The 19,833-nt window shown below is 39.9% G+C and overlaps 1 protein-coding gene across 3 annotated transcripts in view; it reads left to right on the top strand.

Annotated features, from left to right (window-relative positions):
- Positions 1-19,833, top strand: part of Rngtt (RNA guanylyltransferase and 5'-phosphatase) — a 211,138-nt gene that overhangs the window by 140,864 nt on the left and 50,441 nt on the right. For all 3 annotated transcript variants that reach the window (XM_031366420.1, XM_031366421.1, XM_031366423.1), the window contains exon 14: positions 376-442. In XM_031366420.1, the coding sequence (XP_031222280.1) occupies positions 376-442 (67 nt within the window). The remainder of the gene's footprint in view (positions 1-375; positions 443-19,833) is intronic.

Raw genomic sequence — 19,833 nt, 5'->3', positions numbered from 1 at the left:
TTTCCCCCCCCCTCTCTCTCCCCCTCTCCCTTTCCGTCTCCCTCTCCCTCTGTGTGTCTTGGGTATTAATTCTTAGATGCTATCTACTCTGTTTTTTAGATGGCCTCTCTCTTTCTTGGCCCCAAACTTGGCGGTTAGACTAGGCTGGTTGGCAGGTGATCCTATGCCTCCTGGTGCTTGGATTACAAGCTGTTGCCACCACTCCTGGATATTGGGGAATCCGACTCAGGTCTTCATGCTTGTGTAGCAAACACTTTACTGATGAAGTTATTGCTCTGGTTTCCACACTTTTTATTATTATGCATTCTTACGTTAAAGGCAGAGTACTTTATAAATAAGATTTTTATTTTATTTTATTTTTTTCCCACCTTGTAGGTTGCTTCCACAGAATGTTGGCCTTCTCTATGTTGGAGGTTATGAAAGACCCTTTGCACAAATCAAGGTATGATTGCCCATTTTCTGGTGTTTTTCTTTGATATTTACTTATCTGGAACCCACTGTTTAGTAAAAACTTAGTAAAACCACCAGCCTCATCAAAGACGTTGTGAGTATGAAGGAATAATTTCATGGATGGATTTTGTTGATGTCTGCTGCAGAAGTTGTTAAGCAATTTTCAGACCCAGTGTTTAAAACTCTGCTCATTCTAGAGTTGACTTTCAACAATGTTTTTAGGATATGCGCTCTCCTTTATTGGAGAGTGATTCACAGCAGTATACTGTAATTAGATATCCAGTTTGATAAAAGCTAACATATTTACTTATGTAAAAACTATTAAGATAATGAAATATATCACTTGAAAAAACATACTGGGATCGTTTGAAACTTTTTTCTTTCTGCTCTTGTTTTTGTCATCTCCTAGAAACTACTAATACTAGAATTTATATGTTTTAGTATTTATGTGAGTGGAATCACACATTTTATCCCATTCTCTCATGGTCCTGTCTTTCACTCAGCATGATTATTTTGACATTCATTTACACTCTTGCACTTAAAATTACTTCTTTTCTTTGTGTGATCATGTTGGAAATTGAACCAAGTGACTTGCGTGTGCTAAGCACTACTGTTACTATTTACATGTAGTTTTTTAGTGGGAATACGTGCTTTTTTTTCTGTTGGATAGTAGGGTATCCTGGATTTTTCAATGGTAGATACACAGGTCTCTACCATTAACCTTCTACCAGTACCGTACTTTATGGATTATTGTAGCTTTATAGTAAATTCCAAAACCAAATTGTATAAATCCCTCTGTTTTGTTCTTCTTCTTTTTTTTTAATGTAGGTTTAGTTAATCTGGTTTTCTTTCATTTTAAATTTTTAAAAATTATTGCATCAATTTATATAAAAGGGCTTATTTAGATTCTGTTTGGGATTATGTTGAATCTATAGAGAGATTTGAATAAAATTGAAATTTTAACAGTATTGTGATATGAGATACTGGGTTTGGTTCCCAGGAGAGGAAGGGAGGTAGGTAGATTTTAATAATAGAGGGTCATTTAGTTCACCAAGCAAGACTGCATCTCTCTATTTATTCCATCTTTAACATCTCTCAATGATATTTTCTTGTTTTGGTGGTCTGGCATAGTTTTACAATGCATGAGCATCTGTATTTCATATTTTTGATGCTACTATAAAAATATTATTTCAGTTTCTGAATGTTTATTGCTAATGTGCAAAAGGATGATTTTGAATATGTTGACTTTGAATTCTGTAGTATTATTACACTCAATTATGGTTCTGGTAGTGATTTTTATAGATTTTATAGCATTTCTTCACATCATTATGTGATCCACTGAAAAGGTTGTCCTTCTCGTCTGATCCGGGTGCATTTTGCTGCAGTTATTGCTCTGACTGCAGTCTATAACACCGAGCTGAACAGTAATGGTTAGAGCAGATAGCCTTGACCATCTTCCTATCTTAAAGGGAAACATTTAGTCTTTTATCAAAATTGTTTCCATAGTAATATTAGTTAAGATCTGATCAACGGGCTTGAGAGATTACAGAGGGCTAGAGTTTGGTTCCTAGCACTTGGCCACGCATAGCTCTAGCTGCAGCAGATCCATCTCTTTCTGGCCTCTGAAAGAAAAAGTAGGGCTGGGAGATGGCTCAGTAGGTGAAGCACTTCCTGTGTGAGTGTGAGGGGCCTGAGTTTGAATCTGCAGCACCACAGAAAGCTGGGTATGCTAGGTTGTGTCTGTAGTCTAGTGCTCATATGGCAAGATGAGAGGCAGAGTACACAGCTGCAAACACTGTGTATGGAGGGTGAAACCTCACAAGGTTGTCCTCTGACTTTCATATGTGTGCTCATATGTGAACATACTTACATATTTGAATGTGTGTATGTTCCCTGCTCTACATACACATTAAATACACATTAAAAGAGGTCTTGTTAATCCCACTGGTCAAGAATAAGACCACTATCACAAATTTTGAGCCAAATTTGAAGTACGCTTTATTAAATATTGGCCAGGGTGATGGACGCCGGTCAAGTCTATACTCAGGAATTACCAGAGAATGGCTACAAACTATGTCTATTGCACTTACACAGGCTCTGTTCTTCCTGCTTTTGTCCAGCCGGGGGCAGGCATATCCTGGCAACCATTTGGAACAGTTTGTAGTCAGCAGCTGTTTTCGGGATGGTGTCTTGTCAGGCAAGTGGATATCTGCTGAGACAGATACAGACTGGGCCAGAAGTCACAGGTTAGGAACATAAAGGAAAAGCTTACATTTGGAACTTTCAGGCCCATAGTCCTTGTAGTTGGAGGAAGGAGGTGTCCCAAGAAGGGGCGGGTTGCATCATCACACCCTCAGGAATAAGCAGGTGGGGAAGGCAGGAAACTTAGGTTGGACTGATCTGGAGTCCCTTTGACCTGTGAGAGGTGGTTCCAACTTGTATGACCTCCTCAACTCCCTGAAGCTTACATAAATTTTTTAGTTTACAAAAAGAGATAAAAAGTTTTAGCTATATTAGCATTACCACTATTTGTAACCTATACAATGTGGCAAAGGCAGCTAACAGGTGTCTGTAAAACAACTGGAGTCGACTTGTGCCTTTAAGTCATAGCAAAAGCTATTTCCTGACTTAGAAAGCATGAAAATTCTTTTCTCTGTCTGGAGAGTTGGATATGTATGGATTGGACAGAGGTGTTTTTTAGCCTGATGAGAAGCACTTTTAAGTCTGTACTTTGAAGATAACGAAAGGATAACTGAAATCTTGAGCTTGTGACTGGTAGTAGTGGTGCTTTAACTGCTTACCAGACCTCCGCTGATCCGTGCTGAAACTGACATTTTGAGGAGGGAGGAAATCTGAAATATTCTTTATTACTTGAATCTTTCTTATATTTCTGCAACTTGTATTACATACCTTAAAACATTTTCTTAGATACTCAGAAATTACTAAGGCTTTCACATCCTCACACCTTACAACTTTCTGAGATCCTCAGAACTTACATAAATGTAAAACCTTTTAATTGAGAACAGTCATTGCAAAGCAAGTTTTTTTAAATAAAGGAACAGTAAAAAAATTACATCTGAGACTTGTTTAGTCTTTAAAGTCTTCTAGCAAGGGAAACCTGTCTGCTGTTCTCAGCAGATCTGGTAGCTCTCGGAAAAGCAGGGCCTGATTTCACATGTGAAGTGAACTGACAGAGTAGCTGCAGCCTCTCGGAAGGAGCTGATTGCCTGCTGCTGCCAGACTGCCGTAAATGCCAGCAGAGATCTGAGAAGGATAATTATAGTAGGAAGTAGAGTCCAAACGGCTTTCGTCTAAATTAGAAGGACAGCGACATACATGCTATCTAGTTGGTTGTCATAGGCTCATGTGGTCTCGATGGCTTCATTGGTGGCAATAGTCAGTATTCACCTGTCATACAGGACAGCACACAGCTTTGATCTTGAGCCACACAGCAGAGCACCCAGGTCTGAGAGATTTTCTTGTAGATAAACTTAAGAGGTTGGCCTTTCCTTGACCAAGCCGAGTAGAGTATTAAACCCAACAGCATTCACAGCCTTGTGCATAGGAAGTTTTTTTTCAGTGACTGGTGTCACTACAACCCAGGTGAGACAGTGGGTGTCCCACCTGGGCATTGTATTTGGAGACCTTAGAGTTCCTTCTAATTTCTCATATAATGAGAAGCTTTTTAAATGCCATAGTCAGCAGGTCTCTGAAGAATTTGAGGACCATCTATTAAGTTTACTTGTGTTAGGTTTAACTGTGAGAACCTTGAGCTTTTGGAGGGTAAATAAAGGTTATTCCTGTAATTAATTACATTTGAACTTAGCACGACTCTTAAGTGTAGCTCTGACTGTTAGCTTCTATGTCTTAACCATTTTTCACAGTTTCTAACAAGTTAGTAGCTTTTATAAGATTAGGATTTTACAGCTTTGTCTCTGTTAAGTTTGAGCCTTATAAGATAATATTTTCAGAATTGAAGCTCTTTTAATATAAAAATAAATCTTTAAATCACACAGTCCATAAGGAAACTGTTAACTACTTTCCTGGTGCTTTTTTAGCGTACCATTTCAGACTATTACAGTTTCTTGTACGATCAGTTTATCAAAATATCTAAAGCTTAACAAAGTTATTGAAGACAGGGTGGTTAGACCTAATCTGCAAATCAGTCTCTGCTAGCCTGGGTAGACTAGGTAAGAAGAGAAATTCTATGGGCTCTTTGCCAGACTGCTTAGGTCATTATCTTGCTGCATCATAAGATAGGAATATCCTAGTTTCTGGTGTTTGGTGCTTATAGCAGTGGCCACAACATAGCCAGCCATGTATGTATGTATTTAAAGATTACATATTAATAAGGACATTATAATATAAATCATTTTATAAATGTCCCATGGTCTTATAAATTTAAATATTTTAAAAGCTGATCTTTAAAAAATCCAGGTTTTTAAATTTATATTTCCTTTTAAAGAAATTTAAAATCTAAACTGTAGAGTCCTGCAATATCAAAAATAAATTACCCTTTTAAAGTACCATATTTTACTTCAAGTGGGAAGAGACAGGGTCTAACTACAGTAAGGCAAAACCAAAATTTCAGCAGTGCAAACAGTTCAATGCTCAATTTCTGGTATTCAGTCATAGTCTCTGGGCTTCCCCAAAGGGCTGAGGTCACCTCTCCAGCCCCAGCCTTGGCAGTGCTTGCAGCCTGCCTTTTATGCTCCATCTGACTCCATTTTATTATGGCTGTTGTTTCTGGTGGCCATTCCAAAACTGCTGGGGTCCCTCTCCTGGGCTCTTTTTAGAAAATTCAGCCCTGACACACAGTACAAAGTCTCAGCTGCTTTTCATGACCCCTTTATAACTTTAAAGCCAATACCACCTGGTGACTCTACATTATAATGTTAGGCTACCAGCACAAGGTACTTTCTTGTACATAAATGCATGGAGATGCAGCTTTAATACCTTTATTAAAGAAGGCACTGTTTTAAATGTTAACTTTCATAAACCTCGTTTTTTATGACTTTGTTTTCAGGACAGGAATTATCATATAAAAATACATACTAGTTCAAAATACCTTGGAGACCTCCTTGGTTGGTGTCTACCATGTGATACCTTTCCATGGAGAAGTCTCCTGACATTCACCCTCTCCAACTCTAGCAAAGATGGCTGCCAGCCATGTGGCTGCTTCCGTCATGACTGGGGACAACAGGTAAGGCAAGCCACATGTTGCCTATATCCCAAAATGGTATCACTACACATGGTTCCTTTAAGATACCTATGTATAGACTTTTAACTTTCAACAAACACTCTGTGTTACAAGTTTTAAGTTTGCGCAATTTTAGCCATACTCAATAAACTTTCAAATCTTGGTGTACAAAAAGTTCACATGATAGTCTTACAAATCTTGAGATAAGGTTTATATCTTAGCAAAGGTATTAGTCAGTAAATGAAACCAAGTTTGGCTGTTTTTCTTTGTTCTCTTTTCCCCATCACAGAATCAGGTGGCTTGCCTGACCAGGACATAGAGGAAAATGCTTTTAAATAAGCATGCTTGGGTCTAGAGAAGGGAGGGCCATAGTCCAACTCCAGAGCTAGCTTTTCAGTAATGTACAACAGCAAAAAACAACTTTAATATTACCCACACCCAAAAGACATTAGAGTCCCTGCTAAATTGGATCCAGTGACCAGAAAGCTCAGAGATAAATTTTTAGCCGTGGCCATCAAAGTAGCCATGGCAAGTGGCTTTAGTGTTGGTGGCTGGTGGCAGCAGATAGCAAAAATAAAACCAATAGTACGGAACACAGAAAAGCCCACGTACTCAAAGGAGACCAGTCAGAAACAAAACATGTAATCAACATCATTCATATATTCAACTGACCCTGATCCATATTCATCTTGGCTACCACATTTGCAACAAAACTTACAGACATACCAGAAAACACATAGACAGATGTGTCTGACAAAGCTTTCCAAACACCCAGAACCATGCAGGTGACATTTTGCTCCTTGACCTGAGCCAGAGTGTATTTGAGTCTTGTCAAACTCATCTACATCCCAGATTGGGACCCCACAGCACATAACCAGACTGTGACTTACTTGGGGAGGCCTCTGTAGATAGCTGCTGCTTTTCTCAGCACTGCAGTTTACTCTGGTAGTCCAGGAAAACAGAAGCCCTGTGAGGAGCCTTGGCACATCTGAAGATGTGCACCTCCTGAGGTGGCCGACCCTTCAGCACTGTAGTTTGTAGTGAAGATCCTGCTTTAGAATTTGCATGGGTGGTGGTCTAATCTTACTGGGGCCTCCAGAAAAACGTTAATTCCATTGGGTGAAAATAAGACCACTACCACAGATCTTGAACCAGATTTGAAGCATGCTTTATTTAAAAACACTGTCCTGATGAACATTTAGCCAGATCCATACCAGGATTCTCAGACAGTGGCCATGCGTTAACTTAGACACGTACTAATAAAGGCAGTATCCACAAGACTATGTACTTTTTGCCTTTGTCCAAGCAGGGGCAAACATATATCCTGACCTACCTCCTGCCTGTTTTTCCTCCTGCCTACTTGTGGTCAAATACATCCTGTGCAGTTGGGGCAACCTACCTTAGTGGCTTGTTATCTTTCATGAACAACAGCCCAGGAAGTTACCTGTTCTTGGGCAAATGGGGTTTACAGGTTAGAGGCATTTTTATTTCATAGATCTCTTAAGCACAGTAATTAAAACATAACTTTAGTCCTTACTGTATGTTCAATATAGTGGAGGGAGTTTGTGGTTTAGTTTTCTGAAAATTTTTCAATGTTTCTTGCCTCTGGAGTTATTTTATGCTGCTTATTTGAAAGTTGTATTTAAATTTCTTTCTATCTGCATACATGATGTAGTTTTGTACTTTGAAAAAAAAGCCAGTTTTTTTTTTTTTTTCATTTAGCTTGAACAGAATATGCCTACTTTTAGTAGAGGGTAATTAATCTTAATAGCAACATTCTTTTTTTCTTTTTTTTAAAATTAATTAATTCATTTTTTACACTCCATATTTTATTCCTCCTCCCCCATCCACCCTCCGATTGTTCCACATCCCATACCTCCTCCCCACCCTGTCTCCACGTGGATGGCCCCACCTCCCTACTCCACCTGACGTCTAAACTCCCTGCTGGCTTGAGTCTCTTGAGGGTTAGGTGCATCATCTCTGAATGAACACAGAGATCCTCTACTGTATGTGGTTGTGGGCCTCATATCAGCTGGTGTATGCTGTCTGTTTTGTGGTCCAGTGCTTGAGAGATCTCAGGGGACCAGATTAATTGAGACTGCTGGTGTTCCTGCAGGGTCACCCTCCTCCTCAGCTTCTTCCAGCCTTACCTAATTCAACAACAAGGGTCAGCTGCTTCTGTCTATTGGTTGGGTGCAAATATCTGCATCTGACTCTTTCAGCTGTTTGTTGGATCTTCCAGAGTGTGATTATGCTAGGTCCCTTTTTGTGAGCACTCAATAGCCTCAGTAATAGTTCCAGGCCTTGGGACCTCCCCCTTGACCTGGATCCAACTTTGGGCCTGTCGGTGGACCTTCTTTTCCTCAGGCTCTTCTCCATTTCCATCCCTGTAATTCTTTCAGACAGGAACAATTATGAGTTAGAGTTGTGACTGTGCAATCAGCCCCCTCTCCCTCATTTGATGCCCTGTCTTCCTGCTGGAGGTGGGCTCTATACATTCCCTCTCCCAACTGTCCAGCATTTCATCTAAGGTCCCCGCCTTTGATCCCGAGAGTCTCTCACCTCCCAGGTCTCTGGTGCATTCTGTAGGGTCCCCCTAACCTCCTATCTCCTGAGGTTGCCTGTTTCCATTCTTTTTGTTGGCCCTCAGAGCTTCAGTCCTTTTTCCCTCACCCAACATCAGATCAGAGGGGAATCTGATCAATATTATTTTGTAATGATGAAAAAAATGTATATTTAGAAATAGCCAGCTGAACTCAGTTTAGATGATCCCAATTTTGTTGGCAACACCCAGAGCATCATAATCAGGAGGCAATTGAACATAAACCTTCTTTTTTCCATTAGGCTTTATCAAGGTATTGACTTTAGCCACATCAGTATCATAGAGTTTCTTCATAGCCTGTTTGATCTGTTGCTAATTGGCCTTGACATCCACAGTGAGCACAAGTGTGTCTTTCATCTTCTTCATGTCTTAGTGTAGGGAATTTGATGGTGGGGTAATGGTCAAGCTTGTTTCTCCTGGATGGACTCTTTGGAGGGTATTAGGCGGGAAGGTGGGTTATGTGCGCATCTTCTTCTTTTTGTGGTTGTGAACCCTTTCAGCACTACCTTCTTGGCCTTCAAGGCTTTCACTTGGCTTTGGTTTTAGGAGGGGCAGGAGCTTCCTTCTTTGCTTTCAGTGCCAACTTTGATATAAACATTATTTTACTGTAGATTTTATCATTAACAGGGTGTCAGAACCTCTTATCTACAGTACCTACAGTAATTTATCTTAAAACACTTCCAAGTCTGTCATTAACATTATAAATTGTGTTTCCTGATTCCTTAGGGAATGATAAGCATTCAGATACATTTTTCCTTCTTTTTTCAGTGTTTCTACAACACTAGTGATATTGGCAAGAATGTCTTTATAACTTTGTCTCACTATCCCACTCATGGAATTTAACAGCAGAGCCAGAAAGCTTGCTGTGTTTCAATAGGAACATTCTGGCAGGGTAGTTTCTCTCTGCTCACCTTCCCTTTTTTCTTCTCTCCTCTTCTCTTTCTCTTCCATTCCCTGGAAAATTAGTAGGGGGAGGATGGGGAAAAGAGATAGAGCAAGCAAACATGTGTGCATGTGAATTACACATGTTATCTCAAAAGCATTATTATATATGTGAGGATAAGTTCTTTTATCAGTCACCTGATTCATTAACATAAATAACTTTTTTTAAATCTAGGTCTTAGTTAACAGTGTGTGTGATGGAGGACACTCCTTTTTCAGCTCTCTGTGACTTGACTGAAATAAAAAAATCCATTATCTTAGCTTATCTTATTCCTTTAATGTTCTCTCATTCACTGTGGAAAGATTTCTTAACCTTACAATTGTTAAAGATCTTTCAAGATTCTTTGGTTATAACTGATTACATCTATATCTAATTACAATGTGGGAGTTCATTGGAAACAGTACAAACAGGTCAAATGTTTGAGATGATGCTTGAAATTTAAGGTTAATTTCTTGTGTATGTCTGTGCTGACTTCTGAAAAATACCAGCATTTTGTTTTTTTCTCCCATTACACTAAATATAATGATGATGTGTTCTGTACCATAGATATCACATATCACCTTTTAAAGATAAAGAGTGCATTGCTTTTCTTAAGACCATATTGATCTTTGACTTTTAAAATAAGTTGGTCTATACCATGTGTCTGTCTTAGTACTTCATTCTTAAGATGCTTTAATTATGTGTATGTAAGTGTATTTTCCTATTAACCAAAAAGATATTGAATACCTAAAAATAGTTTTTGGAGGAAATATTTATTAAGGACTGATTTTAAACATGTTTATATAAAACATAGTGAATTAAATAAAACATTGATCCTTTTCTAATGACTTACAATGTGGATAGGGTCTCACTGTAGATCGGGCTGGCCTCAAATATCACAGAAACCTGCCTTTGTCTTCTCTTCTTCCTGAGTGCTGGGATTAAAGGTGTGTGCTAATTTTAATTAAAATCTTGTTTTGATTTAGTGCTAATTTTCTAAGCCTTTTAGAAGTCTGATTGATTGGAATCAGGTATATCATTGCCTAATATCTAGATTAATTTTATCTACCTTAATACTTAGAGCTAACTTTGTATGTACTATCATTTAAATTTCAATTGTATTTTACATATTATACCTTTTCTTCTCCCTTCCCCCATTGAATTTTCTATCCTTAGCCTAAGGTATAATCTAAGCTGATGTTGAATTCATAAGACTTCTGTCTCACCCTGTGCAGCAGTTTGACTGCTAGCCTGTAATACCATTGGCCAGTCATGCTTTATTTCATATCCTCTATTCTGTTTTGTTTCCTAGAGCAATTTACACTATAGGGAACTCCTTTTTTTATTTGTTTGTTTGTAAGGCTGGTTTGGAACTTACTATATAGCCAAGGGTGACCTTGAACTTCTTATCTTTCTGCTTTTATATCACAAGTGTTCAGATTATAAGTATAGATGACCCACTATACCTAGTTTATATGATTTTAGGGAACAAACCCAGGTCTTTATATATATTATATAAGTATTTTACCAAGTGAGCTACATCACCAGGCCAAAATCTTAATTTTGAAGGTTAATTTTCCAAGGGTTTCTAATCTTAAAGATTCAACTTAACAGGCAGAATCCATAAACTCTCATAGAGTGAAAAACTTTCTGTGTGGTCTTCAGTCAGCCAAGTGCACTGGTTCCTGAAAGATTGAAGGCCACAGGGTTGCTACTCTTGGAACAGCAGGTTTTTTTTTTTTTTTTTTTTTTTTTTTTTTGGTTTTTCAAGACAGGGTTTCTCTGTGTAGCCCTGGCTATCCTGGAACTCACTTTGTAGACCAGGCTGGCCTCGAACTCAGAAATCCGCCTGCATCTGCCTCCCAAGCGCTGGGATTAAAGGTGTGCGCCACCACCGCCCAGCCGGAACAGCAGTTTTATATTAGTTGTCTGTTGTAGTTCCTACAGCCCAGGAGGTATGAGGTAGTGAGGCTAATGGTGACCTTTTATTTTCAAAGTTTCCCCTCCTTCCTCTCCTCCCAGTTCCTTTTCTCACCCCACCCCTTCCATCACTCTTCAATTTCCTTTCAGAAAAGGGCAGCCCTTTTAGGAATATCAACAAACATGGTCTTTCAAGTTTCAACAAGACTAGGCAGTTCCCCTGTATTCAAGCTGGACAAGGCAACCCAGTGGTTGGGTCAGAGATGGCCCCACCCCAACCCTGCTCCCACTGTTAAGAGTCCTGCAAGAAGACCAAGCCACACAACCACATCACATATGCATAGGGTCTAGGTCTGACCCAGCAGGCTTCCTGATTGTCAGTTCAGTCTTTGAGCCTCTATGGGCCCAGGTTAGTTTATTCTATGGGTTTTCTTGTGGTGTCCTTGTCCCCTTTGGCTTCTAGAATCTATACTCCCCCTCTTTTGCAGGATTCCCCAAGCTCTGCCTAATGTTTGAATGTGGATCTCTGCATCTGTTTCCATCAGTTGCTGGATGAGACCTGATTACCTTTATGTCATCCTATGCTTGTGTCTGAGTCTAGCAAAATATCATTAGGAGCCATTTTGTTGACTCCCTCCCTCCCTCCCTCCCTTCCTCCCTCCCTTCCTCCCTTCCTCCCTCCCTTCCTACCTGTGGTGTGGTGGTGGTGGTGTTTGGGTCTATCCTAGGAATGTGGGCTTATCTAACCTCTGGTTCCTGGATTTCCAGGCAGTGACAGGGATGGGCTCTGTCTCATGGCATGGGTCTCCAAGCTGGACCAGTCTTGGTTGAGCACTCCCAGTTTCTACTCCACCTTTACCCCCAGCACATTTTGTAGGCAGGACATATTATAGGCGAAAGGTTTTGAGACTGGGATGGTATTCCAATCCCTCCAAGTCTTGTCTGGCTACAGGAAATGGCCAGTTCAAGCTTTGTTTTTGTTTTTGTTTGGTTTTTCAAGACAGGGTTTCTCTTTATAGCTCTGGCTGTCCTGGAACTCACTCTGTAGACCAGGCTGGCCTCGAACTCAGAAATCCACCTGCCTCTGCCTCCCAAGTGCTGGGATTAAAGGCGTGCGCCACCACTGCTGTTTGCCTAGGAGTGGTATTAGCTGAGTCTTGAGGTAGATTTGATTTCCAATTTTCTGAGAAACTACCACATTAATCTCCAAAGTGACTGTACAAGTTTGCACTTCCACCAGCAATGGAGGAGTGTTTCCCTTGCTCCACATTCTTGTCAGCATGAGCTGTCATTTGTGTTCTTGATCTTAGCCATTCTGACAGGAGTTAGATGGAATTAAGAGTCATTTTGATTTGCATTTCCCTGATGGCTAAGGATGTTGAACATCCCCCTTTAAAGCTCTTTTCAGACATTTGAGATTCCTCTGTTGAGAATTATCTGATAAGATCTGTAGCCCATTTTTAAGTTAGGTTATTTAGTTAGTAGATGTCTAGTTTCTTGATTTTTTTTTATATATATATCTATTTTGGAAATTAGTCCTTAGTCAGAGGTGGAATTGGTAAAATCTTCCATTCTATAGGCTGCTGTTTTTTTCCTATTGATAGGAAAAGCTATTTTGCCTTACAAAAGCTTTTCAGTTTGATGAGGTTTCATTTATTAATTTTCTGTCTTCGTGCCTGCACTATTATTGGTGGTGTGGTCAGGAAGTTGCCTTTCTATACTGATTGAATTGATCAGAATTGACATGCCATCTTGGTGGAATTTTCTTTTGATGAGTGTCTTCATCTCTTTTGATTAATTTTGGTTGGAAGTCTATTTTACTAGATATTAGAATGACCACATTAGATTGCTTCTTGGGTCCATTTGCTTGGAAAATCATTTTCCAATCCTTTACTCTGAGGTAATGTCTATCTTTGATGTTGAGGTATAAAACTGCCATTTTTTAAAATTTTTTTTAAAGATTTATTTGTTTATTTTATGTATATGAGTACACTGTTGCTGTCTTCAGACATACCAGAAGAGGGCATCAAATGCCCATTATAGATGATTGTGAGCCACATGTGGTTGCTGGGAATTGAACTCAGGTCCTTTGGAAGAGCAGCCAGTGCTCATAACCAGTGAGCATCTCTCTAGCCCAAAACTGCCATGTTTTAAATGTGAGTTCTACTCAGCAAAAGTCTGAAAAGAACTGTAAGCATTACTCAGGATTCTTTTTTTTCTAAGGCATTTCTTTCTCAGTCAGCTTTTGAGGGACTAGGTGTCCCTACTCACAGTCACTCATTGCATTTAAAAGAAAAAAAAATCTCCTGGTAGCCAAGAAAATGTAGGTTGTGCTCTGCATTCAGATACACAAATAGTGGGTATAAATACTTTTTACTCTGTAGACCAGGCTGGCCTCAAACTCAGAAATCTGCCTGCCTCTGCCTCCCAAGTGCTGGGATTAAAGGTGTGTGCCACCACCACCTGGCCCTTTCTTCTATTTTTAAGAACTGTCTGGGGCTGGAGAGGGCTAGCGGGTTCAGAACCCTGTGTTCTTTCTGAGGATGCAGGTGTGGTTCCCAGCATACACACTGGAAGGCTCACAACTGTTTAGCTCCAGGGGGTCCAGTGCCTTCTCAGGGGTCCAGTGCCTTCTCAGGGATGCAGTGCCTTCTCTGGCCCCTGAGGCCACCTATGTACCACTTGGAGCCTTGGTAGGATGTGGGGTCGTAGGCACACAAAAGTAAAGATAAATCTTTTTAAAAGTTAGAATTATTTTTCTTTGAAATATTTTGTGCTAAGATTATTACTTAGAAACACCCTTAATTGTTAACCTGTCAGTTTTAATTTTAGTCTAGTAAAATATTAATTTTGGCTCCTTCTATTGTATAAAAGACTATTGGAAATAATTTGATATGTTTGCCAACTAGTGATTGTTTAAAAACAAAATGGAGCATATATGGAGGCTCATGCCCATAATCTCACTACTTGGGAGGCTGAAGCAGGAGGATTGTCACAAGTTGAGATCAAAAGAATGAAAACCTGTCTCAGGGCTGGCATGGGTACTTGTTTGATATATTAGATCAACATTATTATTTAAATAAACTAATGCATATATTCATATTTTAAAATCTCTAAAATGCCTTCCATATTTTAGGAATATAAAAGGTACATTTTTTTATGAGACCTTGTTTCAGGAGAGAAGGAAATGTGCTCCTGTCAGGTTTTGTACATGTGCTCATAGGTATACAATACAAACTGAGTAGACGTGATGTCACACTGTTAAGTCTTTTGCTTTTGCAGTTTTTAAATTTAGTTTCCATGTGTTCATCATGATGGAGGCATATGTGGGATCAGAGGGTAGTTTTGAGGAGTTACCATGTGATTTCTGGGCATGGAACTCGGGCCCTCAGACTTGGTGGCAAATGCCTTTTTAGCCACTGAGCCATCTTATTGTGTCTTGGTTGATTTTTCAGTGCTGGACTCAGCCCATAGAATTTTCCCTGTTGAGACTGACTCACAGTTTGGCAAATCCTGCTTCAGAATAAGACTCCTCCAGCTAATGCTGCCATATGCTTCTAGCAGGAAAATGCCACACTTGTGACATTAAGGACGCTGTTTGCCCCTAAATTATAGCTAGCCCTTAAGACTGGCCTTGGAGAGGAAGAGCAAGACAGAAGACTATACACAGTTGCTGGTAGAGGGCAGGGATGGAGTGAATTACAGATGAGAATAGAGTTAAGATAGCTTATAAAACTGTAAAGCCATCTTCTGCTTCGAAGTTTCTAACTCTAAAGAACAGAAGGGAGCCTTCTACACCTCCTCTGTCTTCCAAGTAATTTCATGTACTTTGAGGATAGAGAAAGAAATAAAGATCAAATCTCCCCTTAATGAAAAAATAAGAAGAGGTGGTTGAGAATTTGAGAGAAAGCAATTGCATCAGATTTAGATTTATATGACATATTCATTGAATGATGACTAAGTTTTTCATAGTTCATTTAATAATGAGGAAGCATTTTCAGTGTCTTGGATTTACAATAATAAGGATTGAAGAAATTATCTAGATTTTGAAAGCAAGATTAGTAAGAAAAAGAAGTGAACAACAACAGACTCATCACTGAAGCTCTGAAGATTTCTTTTTCTACAAAATAGCTGTTAAATTTTCCTTTAGATCTCCAAAATAAGGGAGCTGTTACTTTAGAGATCCTAACATCTTTACATCATGGTCCAGGGAAGTGGTACAGTAGGTAAGTGTTTGCCATGCAGATAGGAGAGCCTGACTTCACTTCCTTCCTGTAATTCCAGTCTGAACAATAGATCTCTGGGGCAAGCATGGAGCTCCGGGTTCCCGGAGAGGGAGACCCTGCCTTACAGTAAGGTAGTCACGGGGAAGCACTGCGTGTCAACCTGGCTTCCACATGAACATGGATGTATACACACAAATTACACGTTGTTATTAAGTTGTATGGTAATTACTGAACAGAATTCTAGAAAGTACACTATTGCTGATTCCTCCTGCATGGGTGCTTTGGACAACAGCGCTGCCAGAACAGCAGTAAGAGCTCAGGCCTTAGCCACAGTTTGGCCTTATTCTTTCCTTTTGTGAGACAGGTTTTCATGTAGCCTAGGGTGTTCCCCAGCTCTTCTGTTGCTGAGGGTGATCTTAAGCTCTTAATCTTCTCACTGATGCCAGGACCTGTCATTCTGCCCAGTCAGTCTCAGTTTTTTGTTTTTGGTTTTTTAAATTATGTGTATATGTCGATGTGTGAGTTTGTGTGTGTATGAGTTGAGTGCCCTCAAAAGCCAGAGAGGCTGGTCGGTGGGTGGTGGTGCACGATTTTAATCCCAGCACTTGGGAGGCAGAGGCAGGAGGATTTCTGAGTTCGAGGCCAGCCTGGTCTACAGAGTGAGTTCCAGGACAGCCAGGGCTATACAGAGAAACCCTGTCTCGAAAAAAACCACCCAAAAAAAAAAAAAAAAAAAAAAAAAAAAAAAAGCCAGAGACGGCATCGGCTCCCTTGCAGCTGCAGTTATGTGGTTGTTAGGAACTGAACTCAGGTCCTCTGCATGCTCTTAACTGCTGAGCCATCTTTCTGGCCTCCCAGTCGCAGGATTCTTACCGTCATGTCTTAGATAATTTATCAGTAAGTTGTCTTATCCTAAGCACTTAACCCATTTGCAGGTTCATCACTAAAGGGAGTCAGGACTGGAACTCAAGCATGTCAGGAGGCAGGAACTGATGCAGAGGCTGTGGAGGGATGTTACTTACTGGCTTGCTTCCCCTGGCTTGCTCATCTTGTTTTCTTATAGAACCTACCAGCCCAGGGATGGCTCCAGCCACAAGGGGCCCTATCCCCTTGATCACTAATTGAGAAAATGCCTTACAGCTGTAGCTCATAGAGGCATTTTCTTAAGGGAGGCTCCTTTCTCTGTAATAACTCCAGCTGTGTCAAGTTGACACACAAAACCAGTCAATACAATTGACCCCTTGTCAACTTGAGACACAAACACATCACTATTAAGCCTCAACCCTTACTTTCTTATTCACCCCCAATATCTAAATAACTTTAAGAGTCCCACAGTCTTTACATATTAAAAGTTTAATCCTTTTAAAATATCCAATATCTTTTAAAATTCAAAGTCTTAAAAAGTCTCTTAGCTGTGGACTCCTCTAAAATACTTTCTTACTTCAAGAGGGAAAAATATTAGGGCACTGTTACAAACGAAAGCAAAATCAAACCCCAATTGTCCAGTGTCTGGGATCCTCTCACAGTCTTCTAGGCTCCTCCGAGGGCTTGGGTCACTTCTCCAACTCTGCACTTTGTAGCACACACCTTGTCTTCTAGGCTCCAGATGACTGTACTCCACTGCTGCTGCTGTTCTTGGTGGTCATCTAATGATATTGGCATCTCCAAAACACTGCTATCTTCTGCTACAACTAGGTTTCACCAATAGCCTCTCACAAGCTCTCTTCATGGTGCCAAGCCTCAACTCTTTTGCATGACCCCTTCAGTCCTGGGCCATCAGTTGCAACTGAGGGTGCACCTTCACCAATGGCCTTCCATAGCCTCACAGTGCTGAGCCTCAGCTGCTCCTCATTGAGCCCTTCAGGCCTTCAAAACTAGTACCACGTGGGTGACTCTTACACATTACCTAGTCCAGCTGCAGCACAAGGTACAACCTTGGCTATCTCTGGAACACAGCCTCTTTGTGCTCTCAGAAAACACTTCCCAGAAGATTTCACCTCAGTGATGCTGGTCTCTTCTTAATCACCTCTAATTTCTTAGCTCCAGCTAACCAGCGCCAATAGTCCCAGTAATGCAAAAGTTTTGCTTTAGTAGTTCTGGTATCATGTTAATCACAGCTGAGTCTTCAACCCCATCAAACCAAAATCACAGCAGTCAAAACAATATGGCCCTGTTAAGTGTTTTTAATCTTCCCTCTGAAATTCCACAAACCAGGCCTCCATCTTCTGCGCTTTTCTCAACATTATCTTCCAAGCTCCTACAGTACATCCCACAGAGCTCTTAACATCCCAATGGCTCTTCTAGGTCAAAGTTCCAAAACATTCCTCCCCAAAGCATGGTCAGGTTGTCATGGGAATACCCCACTATGCTGGTACCAACTTCTGTATTAATCAGGATTCTCTAGAGTCACAGAACTTATGGGTAGTCTCTATATAGTAAGAGAATTTGTTGGTGACTTACAGTCTGTAGTCCAACTCCCAACAGTGGTCAGCAGCAGCTATGAATGGAAGTCCAAGGATCTAGCAGTTGCTCAGTCCTACAAGTCAAGCAGGTAAAGAAGAGAGTCAGTCTTCCTTCTTCCAAAGTCCTTATGTAGGTCTCCAGTAGAAGGTGTGGCTCAGATTAAAGGTGTGTGCCCACTACACCTGGATCTGGGACATGCTTTTTTCCCAGATGACCTTGAACTCAGAGATCTCCCTGCCTTAGTCTTCTGGCGTTTATAGCTGCTATCCTCAAGATCTCTATGCCAAGTTCCAGGTCAGAAACTTGTATCTCCCAGCCTCCAGATTAGGATCACAGGTGATTGAATTAGGATCCAATTCTGGATTGTAGTTCATTCCAGATATTGTCAAGTTAACAACCAGGGGTCCTTATCCCCTAAGGGAATAAAAGTTATTAAAAACCTCCCAACCAAAAGAAGCCCAGGGCCAGATGGCTTCAGTGCAGAATTCTTTCTACTAGACTTTCAAAGAAGAGCTAATACCAACATTCCTCAAACTTTTCCATAAAATAGAAACAGAAAGAACCCTACCTAATTCATTCTATGAAGCCATAAACCACACAAAAGATACCTAAACCACACAAAGATCTAACAAAGGAGAACTTGAGACCAATTTCACTTACAAATATTGATGCAAAAAATACTCAATAAAATTCAAGCAAACCAAATCGAAGAACACATCAAAACAATCATTCACAATCAAGTAGACTTCATCAGGGATGCAATGTTGGTTCAATATACAAAAATCTATTAATATAATCCACTATATAAACAAACTCAAAGAAAAAAATCACATGATAATCTGATTAGATGCTGAAAAAGCATTTGACAAAATACAACACCCCTTCATGGTAAAAGTATTGGAGAGATCAGCAATTCAAGGTTGTACGTAAACATAATAAAAGCAGTATATAGCAAACCAACAGCCAATATCAAATTAAATGGAGAGAAACTTGAAGCAGTCTCACTGAAATCAGGGACAAGTTAAGGCTGCCCACTCTCCCCATATCTATTTAATATACTACTGGAAGTTCTAGCTAGAACAATAAGACAATAAAAGGAGATCAAGGGACTACAAATTGGCAAAGAAGAAATCAAGGTATCAACATTTGCAGATGTATGATAGTATACATAAGCAACCCCAAAATCTCTACCAGAGAACTTCTACAGCTGATAAACAACTTCAGAAAAGTGGTTGGATATAAAATTAACTCAAAACAAATCAGTAGCCTTCCTTTATATAAGTGATAATCGGGCTGAGAAAGAAAATAGGGAAACAACACCCTTCATAATAGTCACAAATAATATAAAATATCTTGGGTTACTCTAACCAAACAAGTGAAAGATCTGTATGACAAGAACTTCAGGTTTTTCAAGAAAGAAGTTGAAGAAGACCTCAGAAAGTGGAAAGATTTCCCGTGCTCATGGATTGGTAGGATTAACATAGTAAAAATGGCCATCCTACCAAAAGCATTCTACAGATTCAATGCAATCTCCATCAAAATTCCAACACAATTTTTCTAAGACATGGAAAGTACAACTCTCAATTTCATATGGAAAAAAACAAAAACCCAGGATATTGAAAATAATTCTTAACACCAAAAGAATCTCTGGAGGAATCACCATCCCTGATGTCAAGCTTTACTACAGAGCAATAGTGATAAAAACTGCATGATATTGGTACAGGGACAGATAGGCTGGTTAATGGAATAGAATTGAAGACCCAGAAATAAAACCACAAACAAATGGACACTTGATATTGGCAAAGAAGCCAAAAATATTCAATGGAAAAAAGAAAGCATCTTCAATAAGTGATGCTGGTTTAACTGGTAGTCTGTATGTAGGAAAATGAAAATAGACCCATAGTTGTCACCCTACACAAAGCTCAAGTCCAAGTGAATCAAGAACCTCTACATAAAACCAGATAAACTGAATCCAATAGAAGAGAAAGTGGGGGCCTGGCGGTAGTGGCGCACGCCTTTGATCCTAGCACTTGGGAGGCAGAGGCAGGTG

This window comes from Mastomys coucha, unplaced genomic scaffold, assembly GCF_008632895.1.
Source record: "Mastomys coucha isolate ucsf_1 unplaced genomic scaffold, UCSF_Mcou_1 pScaffold14, whole genome shotgun sequence".
Taxonomy (NCBI): domain Eukaryota; kingdom Metazoa; phylum Chordata; class Mammalia; order Rodentia; family Muridae; genus Mastomys; species Mastomys coucha.
The sequence above is the reverse complement of the archived record's forward strand: the minus strand, read 5'-3'. Positions and strand labels throughout refer to the sequence as shown.